The sequence below is a fragment of the Trematomus bernacchii genome, unplaced genomic scaffold (assembly GCF_902827165.1).
Source record: "Trematomus bernacchii unplaced genomic scaffold, fTreBer1.1, whole genome shotgun sequence".
Classification (NCBI taxonomy): domain Eukaryota; kingdom Metazoa; phylum Chordata; class Actinopteri; order Perciformes; family Nototheniidae; genus Trematomus; species Trematomus bernacchii.
This window is the reverse complement of record NW_022987930.1, coordinates 16,012-31,357: the sequence shown is the minus strand read 5'-3', so window position 1 is coordinate 31,357 and position 15,346 is coordinate 16,012. Positions and strand designations below refer to the sequence as shown.

Sequence of the window (15,346 nt, the reverse complement as noted above, 5' to 3'; positions counted from 1 at the left end):
ATGCTAATGTTAACACACGCCAAACATGCTAAATCATATCAGAAGGCATCACCCAGATTTGCCAATCACCGGAGCCCGGCAAAAGGCAACAGCAGTTCAACAGCTTATCCCCGCTGTTTTTAAGAAGCCAATAAGTTTGACATCAGCCATTAGGCTATAGATAATATAGCCATCTGAGTGTGTGTGCTGTTTGTGGTTTGTTTTTAACTGTGTAATACAGTTAATTATTCAAAATGTTAGAGTTCCTTATTTGTATACTGACACTTGCACTACTGTTCAAAAATAAATAACAACAAACCTGGAATTATGCATTTGGGACTTTTATTTGCTTTTTCTTGTTGTACCGAACACGTACCGAACCGTGACTCCCAAACCGAGGTGCATACCGAACCGTGAATTCTGTGAACCGTTACACCCCTAACAGATAACCAGATAAAGATGTTTCAAACATGGAGGGGCCGCCTCTGCACATCTCTGCACGTGTTTCTAAGGGGGAGGACGTGGAAGCTCTTCCCTCTATGACATACACTCATCTGTAACAGTGGTCGGATCACTTCGTCTCACTGGAGCATGCCTCTTCTCCACAATCAGTTGTATCCATTTGTTGGTATGGGGGGGGGGGGGGGTTGCATTGTTGCATTCTAAGAAGAGATGGTCAACAGGAAACCAGCGGAGGAGAGGAGGGGTCCCTGCTTTCATTACAACAAAATACTGCAGCAACCACAATAAAGACAACAAAGAGCTTCCCTTCATCATTAAGGACCAACCTTTGTACAACTTGGGTCATATTTTTATAGTTATGGCCATCCTTCCTATTAGTAATAATAACAACAAAATCACAAAAACAGTAATGAGTCCTAACCCCTTAATGAGTCAGCAATTAAGCACTTCTGGTTAGCTCATCTTGAAGTCAATGTTTTTTTGATGAGTTTTTGATTAGATTCCCCACATAAGGTCTGTGTCTAATAAAAGCTGAAGAGATATTGTTACACAACATAAAATGCGTCAGTAAATACCCCACTGGTGAATGTCTAAAGCTTTTACATGTCATAAATTCTGCGATTGCTAATTAGCGTCTAAATGAGGCTACTAAACGCCATTACGCCGAACATTAGCCGCCTTTAGCTTAGCGCCGTTGACGTGAAGTCATGTGTTCATGATGTAGTTAATTTATAGCTACGTATTTGACTTCTAGCGATAGCATTTTTGTTTCAACTATTATATTAATATGTGGAGATAATCCTGCTACACAAAATGTCCAAGTATCATAAACGTGTGCTTGTGAAAGAGCTTATTTTCTGCAATATACCGAAATCCAATGGGAAAATCCCATTGTTTTTTTGAGGGAGCCGAGTTGTCGTACAAATATACGTCATGCCTGCACTACTTTATAGCTGAACACAGTCACAGTCCCTCTATGTAGAATAGTAATGGTTTATAACTATAATGTATTTGCACACAGCAATAAGTGGTGACTGATGTACAGTATTGTTCACTAGTTTTGATTTTGGTATCACTTTTTATGACGTCCATGTTTATAAAGCTTGTTTTGTTCATTCATTGACATTTTTTGCTGAAGGGTCATAGTGTATAATAATTCCCATATTTGTAATACATTAAAATCAGGGTTTTCAGGCACATTATAATGCAACAGGGAATGCATAATAAAAAGATCCTCATCGCATTAAATGGGAATTATAACACAATATGCAAACAAATGTCAGTAATGTCAAGTATGAAACTTTTTACAACCGTGCACAGCTATATTGCCATTCATTAGGTTTGTTCAGCGGCTTCAGCTTATCGGGGCCCACAGGGGCAATAAATGCATAATAAACACTAAATCTGCTAACGTAAATAATATAGTTTGTTATAAACCCTCCATTAAATGTTTAAATAGTGTTGCCTTGTGCTGGATGTGTTGTTTGGTTGAAGCTGTAGCTCTGCACTGCGTTACTCTCATTTTCAGAATTCTTTCACAGTTTGCAGTAGACAACATTTTTATTTAATCTCTCTTTATTCACATATGTTTTCGTTTTAACCATTTAAGATGAATCAATCATGGGGGTATACAAAGAGTACCACAGAACTAAAACGTAGTTAATGAAGCAATATAGCAAATTAATAAACATAATTGCAATACATGTGAAGGTTGTTCCCAAGGTTACCACAGAAACAATGGCCAAGCCTAAGAAAACAAGACCCAAGCTATAATAAACTGAATGAACCTTTTATTATCACTTCTTATACACATAAACCCCACAATGACATTCATCTGCATAAGTATTAAGATGTAACATACTGTACATCACTGCCATGCATTGCATTTGGAGTATGGGACCTCGTCTGAGGAAAACAAATCCCATTGTAATATACCAGTTGCATTTGTCAAAAGCTGTCAGCACTTTATGGACTCAGGTCCAGGTAGTTTGGTTCAGAGTTGTTTGCACAGTGAAACCCATCAACCTTCTATCTCTGCTGCACACTGTGTCCTAGAAACTGTCAAACACAGCTCTGTTTTGAGAAACAAGTTAATTTCTGGCATTGCTGCCAACCCCATATTGCAGAAGTAAACAGTGTGTCAAACCTTTTTGCTCATCTGTGACAGTGCAGAGTTTTGTTCATTGTTCCTTCAATTATATAAAACATCTGGCGGATCAGATTGGAAGCCAAGCACAGACTGTAACCTCTGCATATCATTATTCCACTGAAGATTGCGAAAGTGCTCTAGTTTTGGAAGATCCTGTGAGAAATACTGTACTCTGATCCAGGGCTCAGTGTCTCTGCCCCAACCAAAATATAGAATCCACAGGAAGATGTCATGATGGTTGCAAGGGTGTTTGTATCCAGAGTTCACCATAAAAAGCTGCCGATCATTGGAAAGGCCCAGATCCAAAACTCTTATCCCACTGCACACACTGCTGCTCCAGCTGCCCCAGCAGCCGGTCCACCGAGTCCTCCTTGTTCTCCAACTTCAGGTACCGCCTCCCGCCACCCAGGTCCAGCCGAGGCCAGCTCCGGCGAGTTTGCTCCTCTGCGGCATCCACAACCGCCCAAGGGATGTTCACGCAAACATCTGAGGAAGCCTCTCTACCTGAGACCACCTGCTGATTTATCTCCCCCTCCTCTCCACTCTCCAGACGCACAGGTGGAGCTGTGTACGGGTTAGTCCTGTAGCTCATACTGTGGCAGCGCCTCGGCTGCGCGGCGTGGTTTTCCATCTCGTCCAGGGTGGACATGGAGCTGGCCGACTGCAGGAAGTTGTTGACGAGCGGGCGAGTGAAGCTGGCACCGTCATCAGCTCCGAACTGCGTGTTCAAATCAGTCTGACTGGAGTTACAGGAGTTAGAGTGGGAGGAGTGGAGGGAAGACGGAGACTCTGACTTCTGGTGGTGGAGGGCTTCTGTCTGGAGCACGGCCTGCTGCTGGTAGATGCCCTCTGCCTGGTCCTCCTGCTCTGCAGGGGGTCTTGTGCGCAGCAGGGGCTCGGAGCTGGTGAGCTGCTGCACACAGAGGATGTTGAGGTGAGCGGCGGGTAAACTGCTCAGCCACTCGTAGTGTCTGGACATGGAGCTGGCTACAGCGATGTCTTTGAGGTCCGCCGAGGGGACAACCGCGGACACGGAGCAGATCACGCTGTGCATCTGAGCCAGCAACATCTGCGTCTCCCTGTCCCGGTTCTCGTACAGGACAGTGTTGGCACATATGAGGATGAAGAGGCCCACTCCCATGATGACGGGCCCCAGCAGCTTCATCCGTTCACTGTGGATGAAGCTGGCTGTGGAGAGGAGGCTCTTTGCTCCCATACTCCAGCCGGAACTCTGCGACTCAGAGATACCGTCCCCCTCTGCGGCTCCCAGGAGCGGCGCCCTGGATATCCGGTAGGGCCAGTACCCCGCCACAGCCAGCGCCGTGCCAACAACCACCACAATGACCCCCAGCACCAGGAAGGCTCCGGGAATGGAGCGGATGCGAAGCTTGCCTCGGATCACCCCGTCCTTCTTCTTTTTGCTGCGTAGGGTGAAGCGGCGCTTGCGTGGGCAGGGAGAAGTTGGTAGGACACCTTGGGCCTTCTGGGACTTCATGATCGGGTCAGTCCAGAGATCCTGCTGCACCTCCGTCAGATGCCTAGGGAGAGAGGACATGTCATTGGTTAATGCAGGTCTGACATCTAAGGATACACAATCAGTTGTTAAATGCCTAATGTATAAAATAAATGTGATATGTAGAATTATTACCTGACTACACCAGAATCAGAATCAGTTTTATTTCCAAGTATGTTTACACATACGAGGAATTTGCTTTGGTGTAAATGGCAGAAGGGGGAGAAGTACTCAGATGTTATACTTAAGTAAAAATAATAATACGTTGTAGGAATACTCTATTGCAAGTAAGTCCAAGTCCTGTATTCAAAATTGTAAAAAGTAACAGTACCAAATATAAAAGTACTCATTATACAAAGTGGCTATTTTCCAAATAATATACATTATTACACTGTTTTATATTTAGTGATGCATTCATGTGTCTATCGTTTTAATTTTGCAGCAGTACATTATGAGAATGAATTGTTATACTGCCAGGTTTCGCCATTCAAAATATTACATCATAATGAATTAGTTGATTTCATTTTTGTTTAAATAATATGAACCTGCAAAAGTCACTATGTCACAATGTTGTCAAAAAAATGTATTTGCTGCCAAATAAGGTGGAGTAGAAGTATAAAGTAGCATAAAAAGAAAATACTAAAGTACAAGTACCTCAAATATATAATCAAGTACGGTACTTGAGTACATGTTCTTAGTTATTTTCCACCTCTGGTAAATTGGGCAAACAAAGACACAGCAAGAAGAATATGTTTGTTTAAAGAAAGGAGCCAAACATTGTACGAATATAAAAGTTATTTTAAAAACTATTTTAAGACTAAAAAGAACAAATGAAGACAATATTTACACAAAATATAAATATGTAAGAGTACTGTAAAGTAAAGCTCAGGCTCAGGGGATGGCTGTGTAATTATGGGAAGATTGACGGTTCGATCCCTATCTCCGTTTGTGTGCATGAAGAAGTGTCCTTGGGCAAGTTAGTGGACCCCAAATAACGCCTGAACAGGTATCAGTGTGTAAGACTTATTGAGCTTTGGATCAAACTAAACAGGGATCGAACCGCTGCTCTTCATATTGGTGTGAAACCTGCCCTCCCTTTGCAGCAGCACAGATACGCAGATGAACTATGAGCAGTTTGTATTGCAGTAATGCCATCAGTGTATACATGTGTGTGTGAATATGTAAAAGTTGGCATGTAGTCCAGAAGCACTTTGAGAGGCTGCAATAGTAGAAAGGCCCTATATCCAACCATGATCATTTAGAAATTAATAAAATAGAAAGGTTTGGCTAATTTGAAGCCAAGGCAGTAGCCCAAAAACTCTTTGACTCACTGAAAGCTAATGTATTCAAATAATTAATCATTTTGGGGTTTTTATCTTAATGGTTGAATGCACTCATTGTAAGTCGCTTTGGATTAAAGCATCAGCTACATGTATTGCAGTGTAATGTACTATTGAAGGAAGTGGAGTCAACATTTCCCAGAAACTTTCTTTTATTTAAATAACTGTAGTTCTTTTTTAATGTATTGTTGTTTTTGATTTCAAATGGAGAACACCCCATGTTGTATTTTTATGTTGTTAAAATGTAATGTAATGTTAAAACCAAATAAAGGGAAAATGTCAAAAAGTAACTTCCTGTGACGGCTGCGGTCCTGGGAAGATCTCTTTGAACCTAACATGAGTCACTGATCCTGACGTCTTCAAACAGCTCTTGTGATTTCACGATTATTCTAAAAAAGAATGATTTATGTTTCTCTGCCAAGATGTTCCAGTAGATCTGGAATCATACTCCCAGTGTAGGAACTGCTTTATATTCAGGCTTAGGGAGTAACAGATTACTTTTAACAGATACAAATAAGGTAACTGGATTCTAGGTAACTGGATTACTAGCAGGATTAAAATGTTGCAATACGTTTTGAAATAATAATATAATAATTGAAATAATATATAATAGTTGTCCGGTGCCTTGCTAAAGGGCACCACGGCAGGGCCCAAGAGGTGAACTGGGACCTCTCCAAGTACCAGTCCTCACTCCATATGTTCTGTTCGGGGACTTGAAACGGCGACCCTAGCTCCCAGTCCAAGCCCCTACTGACTGAGCTGCCGGACATATAAGAATGGAGACATGTCCCAGCAGAGACACTAAATACAAATATGAACCTGAAAATTAGAATAAGGTGGCCCCATTAATATGACACATCTTAATATTAAATATCTTGGTTTTCTTCTTTTCTAAGGTCACCTTGTTTTGTTGTCTTACATAATACAAAAAAACATCTTATTGTTATTTTTTCATTGCATTTGATATTGAGGTATTCCAAAAGTAACAGTAAGTAATCAGGTTACATTACTTTTATATTGTGATACTTTTGATTAGGTTAATGATTAAAAAAATTTGCAGGTAACTAGTTATTGTAATTGAATTCATGTTTATTATAGTTAAACCTTTAGTCAGAATTTAACCGACTGACACAACAACACTATAGACTTGTTGTGCAGTTGCAATGAAGAGCGGGATTGTACTGAAATGGTTTTGATAGAAAACTGCTGAAATAAGCAGCTGATACGTCTTTCTTAACTTCAACAACAGCTTTCTGTACCAGTCACAGGTCTCCCGTGCCCTGTACTACGAAGCCAGTTCAACAGACCCTGGATATGTTTGAGTTATCTGGCTTAACTAACCCTACCAAACGCGATCTCGCTAAGCGGTCCTACGACGCTGGTTATCAACTCGGTAAATCAAGTCTAGGTTTCTCTGTCCGGCTGAGAGCACGTTCACGTGAAAGGGCCGGGGTTAGCAACATTTGACCAATCACAAACAGGGACAAGCGTACTGACAGCGCAGCGTCATACTTCATGAATGAAAAGTAAACTATCACGTTAGACAAATATGAAGAAGTTAAACTTTAAACATCCATGACTTAAACAGATAAACTAGGATAAAAGCCACAGATGCCCCTTTCACACCAACGCGGTTCCAGGGCCGGTTCGGAGCTAGAGCCTGAAAAGCACCGGTTTTTCCTGTTCACACCGCAGCGGAGCCGCCTCTAAGCTCCGGAATCCGGTTCGTTTCAAGCACCAAAACATTGTCGGTCTAGAAGTAAGAACCGCATACGTCACGCTTACGTCGGAGGGGGGCGAGATTAACCTGAGCTAACAGTTAAAGGCGAGTACGGCAAATAAAAGTTGTAACCAGCAGTAGTGCTGAGCAAAGTGACCCCCCCCCCCCCAGTTGACAATTAACTAGCGGTACTGAGTTGGGCCGGTTGGCCGGTCGAGTTTCCCGGGCTGATTTTTAGTCCCAGTCCGCCCCTGGCTGTTATTGATCATTGTGGAGAGCAGGCAGACGTTTTGTTTTGTATTATAGCAGCTATCGGATGGAATCAATACATGGGCTGCACAGGTTGTCATGTCCGACTATCACAAGTAGAATCATAATGAAAAATACGCTGGTAAAATGTGCCTGTAGAAAACGGCTTATGCCACAATAGGATAGCAACAAGTAGTCAAGTTATAGTCAGTTTAGCTTTGGTTGCTATGCTAACATCACCCATTTTATACCAGAGAAACTTTCATAACAGCGTTGTGATGCCAAACAGCGTCAATTCAGACTGACACACATTCACTTATGGGGAACTGGGGATATGTATCAGCTGCTTGTGTGACAGTCGGACAGTGAATACTTTACAGTGGCCGCTGCTGTGAGTTAATGGGAGAATAAACTCCCGTGGAAGAGCAGCCAGCACTGCAGCAGTCGGTAAATGCCGCTGTAACACATTAATAAACAATGAACCAAGGCACACTGGAGAAAAGTATAAGGTTGGAGAAGTCGTTATTTAATTTAATTTAATCTGGCTTTGTATGATTAAAAGCAACACGATCCTCGACCCAACGCAGTCCCCCATTGTTGTTGTAGTGAGCGCCGTTGGGGAGAAAATCAGCGACGTAAACGGTGACGTCATGACGCAGCAGCGGCAACACCAGTCGGGCTCTGGGCGGTGTGAACAAAACGGGGGCTGAAAAGAAGAACCGGTTCCGAACCAGAAAAGATCTAGCACGGAGCTAGAACGGGAACTGTGTGAAAGGGGCAATAGTTGCTCATGCAAGGTGAATACAGAACAGCTTGTAAAAAAAATGTTCAAAACTACAGAGTGTTTGAATGCGTACATTAACCTGTTAAGCACCTTCCCCCCGATACCGGGGGGAAAAACGCATCATCTGAGGAAACAGTGTCTGAGGGCATCTTAATATTTAATAAACTATGAATGTTTTATATCCATGTAACGGGAAGAAACTCATCTAACTGATCATTTTTGTATTTTTTTTCAAAAGAAAACCCACAATGCTAACACTGAGCCTCTGAATTAGCAACGAGCGAAAAATGCTAACACCTTACTGCACCGAAGATCACTCACAAAACCTTATTATTTATCTTTTCTCTACATCCATGACATCGTTTCACATCGTGAGGTGACACAGAATCGATGGGTACCCTCATTATCACTAAATTATACGAAATGGCGACGTTATAAGCAAAGACGGACAACAAAACAGGTGACGCTAGGTAGCTAAAAATGCTAACATTTTTACCTTGGCTCTGTAGTCTCTCCAAAGTGGTCTTCAATGGCATTAACACGATAAAATCCCTGCTGAAGTTAATCCATAGGTTAATCCAATGTGTCTGTGTCCCTTTGAAATTATTTCTGATAATCCATGAGCAAACAGACGGATAATCCATGCTTTTAGGTTTCTAGATGTCAGAGCTAGACTGTAGCTTCACTCTAATGCAGGGGTAGCCAACACGGTGCCCGGGCACTTAGTCGCCCGCAGGGGCAACGTGAGTCGCCCGCGGGGCATGTTCTAAAAATAGCTCGCCAAGCAAATCCAAAATGTATAAAAAAAGAAAAAAAAAAAAAAAAAGGAAATGTAATTAAAAGAATCTACCCTATGCATAAACAAAACCTAAATCCTAGCGAACTCTATCTACTTACTACAACTCTATCTCTATCTAACACCCCTCCTCCCCCCTCCCCCACAATGAATATCGACCAATCACGTTCTTGCTTGATTTGCGGGACCAGCGTTGCAGTCTGGAAGAAAAGCAATGTGGAGCAGCACCTCACCGCTTCATAAGGAGTTTAACCTTTCCATCTGGCAGAATCTACACAACACATCAGCCCCATTGAACAGCCTATCATGCCAGCCTATACAACACATGAGGGGCAGAGTTTTACTCTGTGTGTTGCAACTTGCATATGTATTGCACTTGACGCACACACACGCATGGCGTAATTTCCACCTGGGACAGGGGGGAAATGTCCCCCGCTCTTTTCGAAATCCCGTTTGTGTCCCCCCACTTTACAAATATGTTTATTATTATTTTTTAACGCAAGCCGTCATCGCCACGGAGGAGCACACAGCCTCTGTGAGCGAGCGAGACAGAGGGAGAGAGAGAGAGCGAGTGAGAGAGCTAGGGAGGGAGAGAGAGAGAGAGAGGGGGAGAGAGAGCGAGCGAGAGAGCTAGGGAGGGAGGGAGAGAGAGAGAGGGGGAGAGAGAGAGAGAGCGAGAGAGCTAGGGAGAGCACACCTTTATCTATTTAATATAGATAAAGTAAGAAATCATTCCAATGTGTACTATAGGACAGTAAAAAAAACAAAAAACAGTTTGAAAGGGGAGTGATTAATAAAATATGCATAAATAAAAAGAAAGAATGCAGACTAGGTAACATAAGATAAGAATAATCCAGTTTAAATGATTTGTTATTGGCTGTGATCATATTCTAAAGATGTTTGGATTATTGAAAAGTATACAGCTCCCTTTCATCTCAGTGTTGAGAGCTGTATCCATAAATTAATGTTGTGCTCAAAGTGCTCCAGATTGATGCTTTTCACTTCAACATTTAAAAATAATCTTCCCGGGGGTGCATGCCCCCGGACCCCCCTAGAGGAGGTGAGGCCCGTCCACCCCCAAATAAAGCAGGTTAAAATAATGAAATTGCATACATGTTCTTTTAGTAAACACTGAAAGCGGTCCCACAGACCCAAACAGCACACAAAGGTTAAAGGTAAGCATATCATATTGTTAAAATGTGCTAAATATATACACTGCAAAAAACAAAAAAAAGAGGAGTAAAAGTAGCCCCCGACTTGTTTTATTTTTTTAAAGTAGCCCTCACCCTAAAAAAGGTTGGTGACCCCTGCTCTAATGCAACATTACATGCGCAAAGCCCCCACCTTTTTCTTTCACAATGAGTGAATGTGTGGGGGACTCCCCCTTCGATTATATTGGCTCTAATGGTCAGAAAGAGGTGTCAACCATCAAAATCGACCAATGGGTTCCAGAGATATATAAAAAAAAAAAGTGTTTTTGGCTAAACCTCTCTAAAAAGGTAAAATGTCACTTGTTTTGCATCAATCTTGATACAGGGTACTTATTATATGTTGTACTTTGGATTCCTAAAGCTTTTAGTCTACCATCCCATCATTCAAGGGTGGTTTTCACTATAAGTAATGGGGTTTTTTTAGGCGGAGGTAAGAATTTACCTTTTTTTTTACCATGTTCCATCTGAATTTATTCTGACTGAGAAAAATCTATATTGATTCTGACACTTCTACATCCAACTCACAGATGTAACCTTGCTTTGATAAAAGAAATTATTCATATAACCCTTTTTAAGTTAAGTTGTAGTCATTTGTTTTGGGCATGTCATTTTCGAGCCTGAAACATGAAAAACAGGCTTGGTGCTTAACAGGTTAACAGTTTATGATATCACTGCCCCATCTAAGACATGAGTGGATCTGACTTTAATTGCATTTGAGTGTTTCTTCAACTTAACGTGTTGCTTAAAATAATACTTCTGCATGACAATGTAAGTGTTGCACGGCCAGATACGGCTCGAGAAGCTGACATATATGATATATTATGATATTATATGATCGATGATGTGATTGATGATGTGATATGAATGATAAGTGCGACACGTTGGCGTCTTCCCTGCATACGGCAGTTTAAACTGTATTTCCTTTATCCTGTAATATGAATTGATAGCTTTAAACTCCGCACACTGAGCTCTGATTGGTCAGCAGGCAGTGCTTTCACTGAGTTGATCTCTTATCTGGAACATAACCTGCTCCGGAGCAGGTTAGGTGTTCAGCATAAGTTACCATGGAGATCTACCCCGGTAAGAAGTGAACCAGCGTCGTAGGACCGGAAACCCAGAGTTAACCCTGAAGTTACCTCACTAACCGAAAATCCTGCTTCGTAGTACAGGCCACTGGTCTATGTGATTTATCTCACCAGCGACCCCAGCTCTGTACAGCTGAATTATTCAGGAAGCATACGTCAGCCCTGGGGAGTCCCCAGAGCCTCTCACATGAAGCACACATCTGGATTCAGAGTCTGCTGTAGATACAACCAAATACTTTCCTTCTGTTACGCTTTGTGTCTGTCATCATCACACAGGGATGCCTGGAAACCAGCAGTATTCAGCCCCATTAGTCAGCGGTTGTTTACCACGCACAGTCCTTCTCCAATGCTAATCACCAGTGAAAATAATTAGAGTGAAATTCCTCAGACTGTTCCAAACCTTCCTGGTCCGTGTGGAGCTTGTAAATTCAACAAGGTATACACTAAAGTAAAGAAACGCTCGCACATGTGCTATTCTTCTCCACTTCCCACATGGTCATAAACAAAGCAGGGTGAAATGGAAAATCAGCTTCTAACATTGTGAGGTCCTGAGTGTTGCAATCAGAGTCAAACGTTCTCCCCCTGCTGAATATCACACATCAACGCTGAGTCACTGCTCCGTCTCCCCCTGTAAATATTAAGACCCAGGCAAAAACGGAAGTCGCTTTTGTCACCTACAATACGAGAGACTACTAACTAAGCAAGCCAAAATGATTTATTTGGGAAATATACAAATGATTTAAAGTGGACCTATCATGCTATATTTGAATAATATAGTGTAGGACCATACCTATATAAGGCATATTTATACTTTTTTTTTCTTCAAAATACCAAACAAATCATGCATTTTAGCCATGCCTCATTTTGCTCAATTTGACATTTTTTAGCTCTGTTTTTGCAAGGGCAGATTATGTGAGAACAGCACCATCTACAGGCCTGGCATATGTACTACAGCGTCTCCAGCGCTTTCGAACGGCAATGGCCGTGGCTGTCTCCTCCTGATTGGTGGAGTTGGCCCAATAGCCGTAGCGCCAGACAGTGTTCAAATCTGGATCAGTTTTTATCAGATCCGTTGCAGCCCCTTTTTTAGAGATTTGGGTATGGAGGAAAATAGAGAGGGTTGTGTTTTCTGACACTTGGTGAGTTCCCTGGAACACCGGGGACACATATTCATGTATAAAAGACGTACAAAAGTGCATTTTGCATGATAGGTCCCCTTTAAGTTAGCAAAATGGCCTTGTTAGTGCACTTTTGTTCATTTATGTCAACACATTAATAATACTCATGCTACTTCAGGTCCACACAACATTCAGTGTATCTACACCTTCCATATAAACAGTGGGTAAGAGAGAATTACCCAGCTTTAGAGGTTCAAAACATATCTCAGACTCAGGAAGTGTCATCATCTTATTCAGCTTCTGAATGATTTAGTTTACAAAACTGTCAAACTGTGTCTCGAGTATTCCTATCCATCCTAACAGTCTGTTCATCCCAAACCCAGAGCAATTTTAAATGCTTGATTTGGTCAATTTGAATATTATTTACCTTGTTGTTATATTTACATAAACAGTGGTGGAATGTAACTAGTTCTTCTTTCTGTGCAACTTTATATTTCTACTCCACTCATAAAAGATATTGTACGTTTTCTTACACTTCATTTACTTTGAAGCTTTATTAACTTGTTCCTTATAGATTCAGATTTGTACATACACAACACATAACCACAATGAAGCACTATGATGTTTTTGTATGTAGATTAAAATAAGTCGGAAGACAAAAAAGTATAGTAAGTAAAAGTATGTTTTTGCATAAGAAACATTTCACAGTTCCAGCTTCTGATATGTCAAGATTTTTTTCCCTTAAATATTTCAATTTAAAAAACATAACATTTTTTTCTAGATTTTTGTCAACACAGCAGCATGTCTCTCTCAATGACTTTTAAACATCTGTCTCTCTTCAACACAGAATACCATAATATATTTATTATTACATCAAATGTAAATGTTATAATTGTATACAGCCAAACCGAACAACTATACTCTGTTAACAATTTAAAAACAAATGTGAATATTTTAACATTCGCACTGACTGTGTGTCATCACATAGGTCAGCTATATATTGGTTGTCTATATCTGAAACACAGCACAGGTAGTACAGCTGTTTTGAATAAGACATTAGTCATGCAGTTGAGACGTTTGTATGTCTTAATTACTTTAATGTGAAATCTAAGCTTAACCTCATATCACACTATCATGCTATCTTTTTGGACACCAGTAGCATAAGTGCAGAAGATGATGAAACACTGAAATATGAATACAACAGTAGTATTCCATCTGTATGCTCCTATCCTCCTGGATTCTGACTGCAGTAACACAGATGAAAGCAGCAGGACAACACAGTGTGCTGCTCGCAGACTGACACACACAGGATGGATGGAGCAGAGAGAACACACACCGGAGAAAAAGAGTGTCTCCAGTCTGTAAAATATATATATTTTATCGCAGTGGTTTTGCTTATTTGTTTCCCCTCCGTGTTTTTGCACCCACTGCATTGGCTCATTCTCATTCTGTTCAGATCCTGCTTGCAGCCAGCAGAGGAAGCTGATCTGGAGCCAGTTCACTCCTGCGGAGCCACATGTTGTGCTTCATGATGTGAATAGAAAGACACAATGTATGGAGACAATGCCTTACAGCAGGAGGGGGGGGGGGGGGGCGCAACATCATAAACTGCCTCTAGATCTGCGATGCAACACAAGCTCTTATTGATAAGGCAGGCTGACATCATCTCCAATCAAATCAATGCAAGAAAAACCCAGAGCTTGTTCAATCGACAGAAATAATGCGTTATAATTATATATGTACCTTAAGGATGGACTGCTGCTGGGGGCTACAGGCAGTCTGCTGCATTCCTCCACACTGTCTGCCTCAGTGACAGGACTCACAGTAACGTTTCTCTCAGACTCTAACAGACCTCAGGAGTTCTCCGCAGCTTTTGGAAACTTGCCTGTATTCCTCGGATCCTGTTGCAGCTCGTTCATAGTTGGAGCTCAGAACATCCCGATCCTGTGGGGTGAACGGTCTCCAGGCTGTGCGGCACCCTGATGGTGGCACCCCGGCCGACACATCATCTCCTCACACCCCTCAGGACTGAATGAAAAAGACCTTTGTGAGGACAGGAGCCCAGCAGATACCGCCGCTCTGCAGCTTCATAGGAGCAGCTCTGTGAGGCAGACTGATGGACCTCCCCTTTACAATACACTGGGCTTTTCAAAATAAAAGCCGCACAAAGACTAACGTGACATGCACTGAATGTCTCCGTTTCCGGACGAGTCAGAAATGAACCGCGGTGAAGTTGGTTTTAGGTTGGATATTCGACGGACATTCGCGGACCAGCCAGCAGCGTCAGTTTCCCCTGCTGCTGGCTGTATTATATGGAAAGCCTAATGTGCCATAATACGCATACATAGTTTAGCGCGAAAATACGGGGAGGTCCGTATATTCGCGCGAAACTACGCACGAATATACGGACCTCCCCGTATATTCGCGCGATTAATATGATAATGAGCCCCTCCTTCTGATTTCCTTAGCCAATGAGTTCAAAGTGTCTTCAACCAATCAGTGAGGGGTAAAGCCAGACCAAAGCAATCTGTCGATGAAAAGTTCCTGACATTGTGAGGCTGTGCTGTAAATTGTACATTATTCCAGATTCAGGGGACTAAGTATTAATTTGCCTTTGAATATAATAAATATATCACCTTCATTGTCTTTAAAATAAAATCACATTAACCCTCTGGAGTGTGAAGTGAAGGGTATTTTCTCAATTTTTAGATGTCTCCTTAAATCAACTTTTAAATGTACTTCTTATAACATGGCATGGTGTTACATGTCAAAATGTTCAGTAGTCTCTGGTCTTGCTAGAAATGCAAAGTCACTCACCTTAGAGCACCGTCTTATGAGATACTAAGCTTAGAAATCTGATTTTTGGAAAACTTCAAAACTGTTGTGAAACAATGACTCATGTCATCCTTTTTTTTTGGTGTTTCAGATTTGGTTCACCAA

General features: G+C 41.7%; 1 protein-coding gene across 2 annotated transcripts; it reads right to left on the bottom strand.

Moving 5' to 3' along the window:
- Window positions 1-350: 350 nt before the first annotated feature.
- Window positions 351-14,617, bottom strand: tmem200b (transmembrane protein 200B). 2 transcript variants are annotated; one of them, XM_034115470.1, is made up of 2 exons: window positions 14,150-14,617; window positions 351-4,128 (listed from the first exon to the last, which is right to left on the bottom strand). In XM_034115470.1, exon 2 carries the CDS (start codon window positions 4,083-4,085, stop codon window positions 2,874-2,876), a length of 1,212 nt encoding a protein of 403 aa, XP_033971361.1. In that variant the 5' UTR covers window positions 4,086-4,128; window positions 14,150-14,617; the 3' UTR covers window positions 351-2,873. The 2 variants fall into 2 exon arrangements, with proteins under 2 accessions (XP_033971361.1, XP_033971363.1); XM_034115472.1 differs by having other exon boundaries at window positions 14,292-14,617.
- Window positions 14,618-15,346: the final 729 nt, after the last annotated feature.

Bases quoted from the DNA above. Each gene is read 5' to 3' on its own strand.
- tmem200b (XM_034115470.1), bottom strand. From the start codon at position 4,085: ATGAAGTCCCAGAAGGCCCAAGGTGTCCTACCAACTTCTCCCTGCCCA.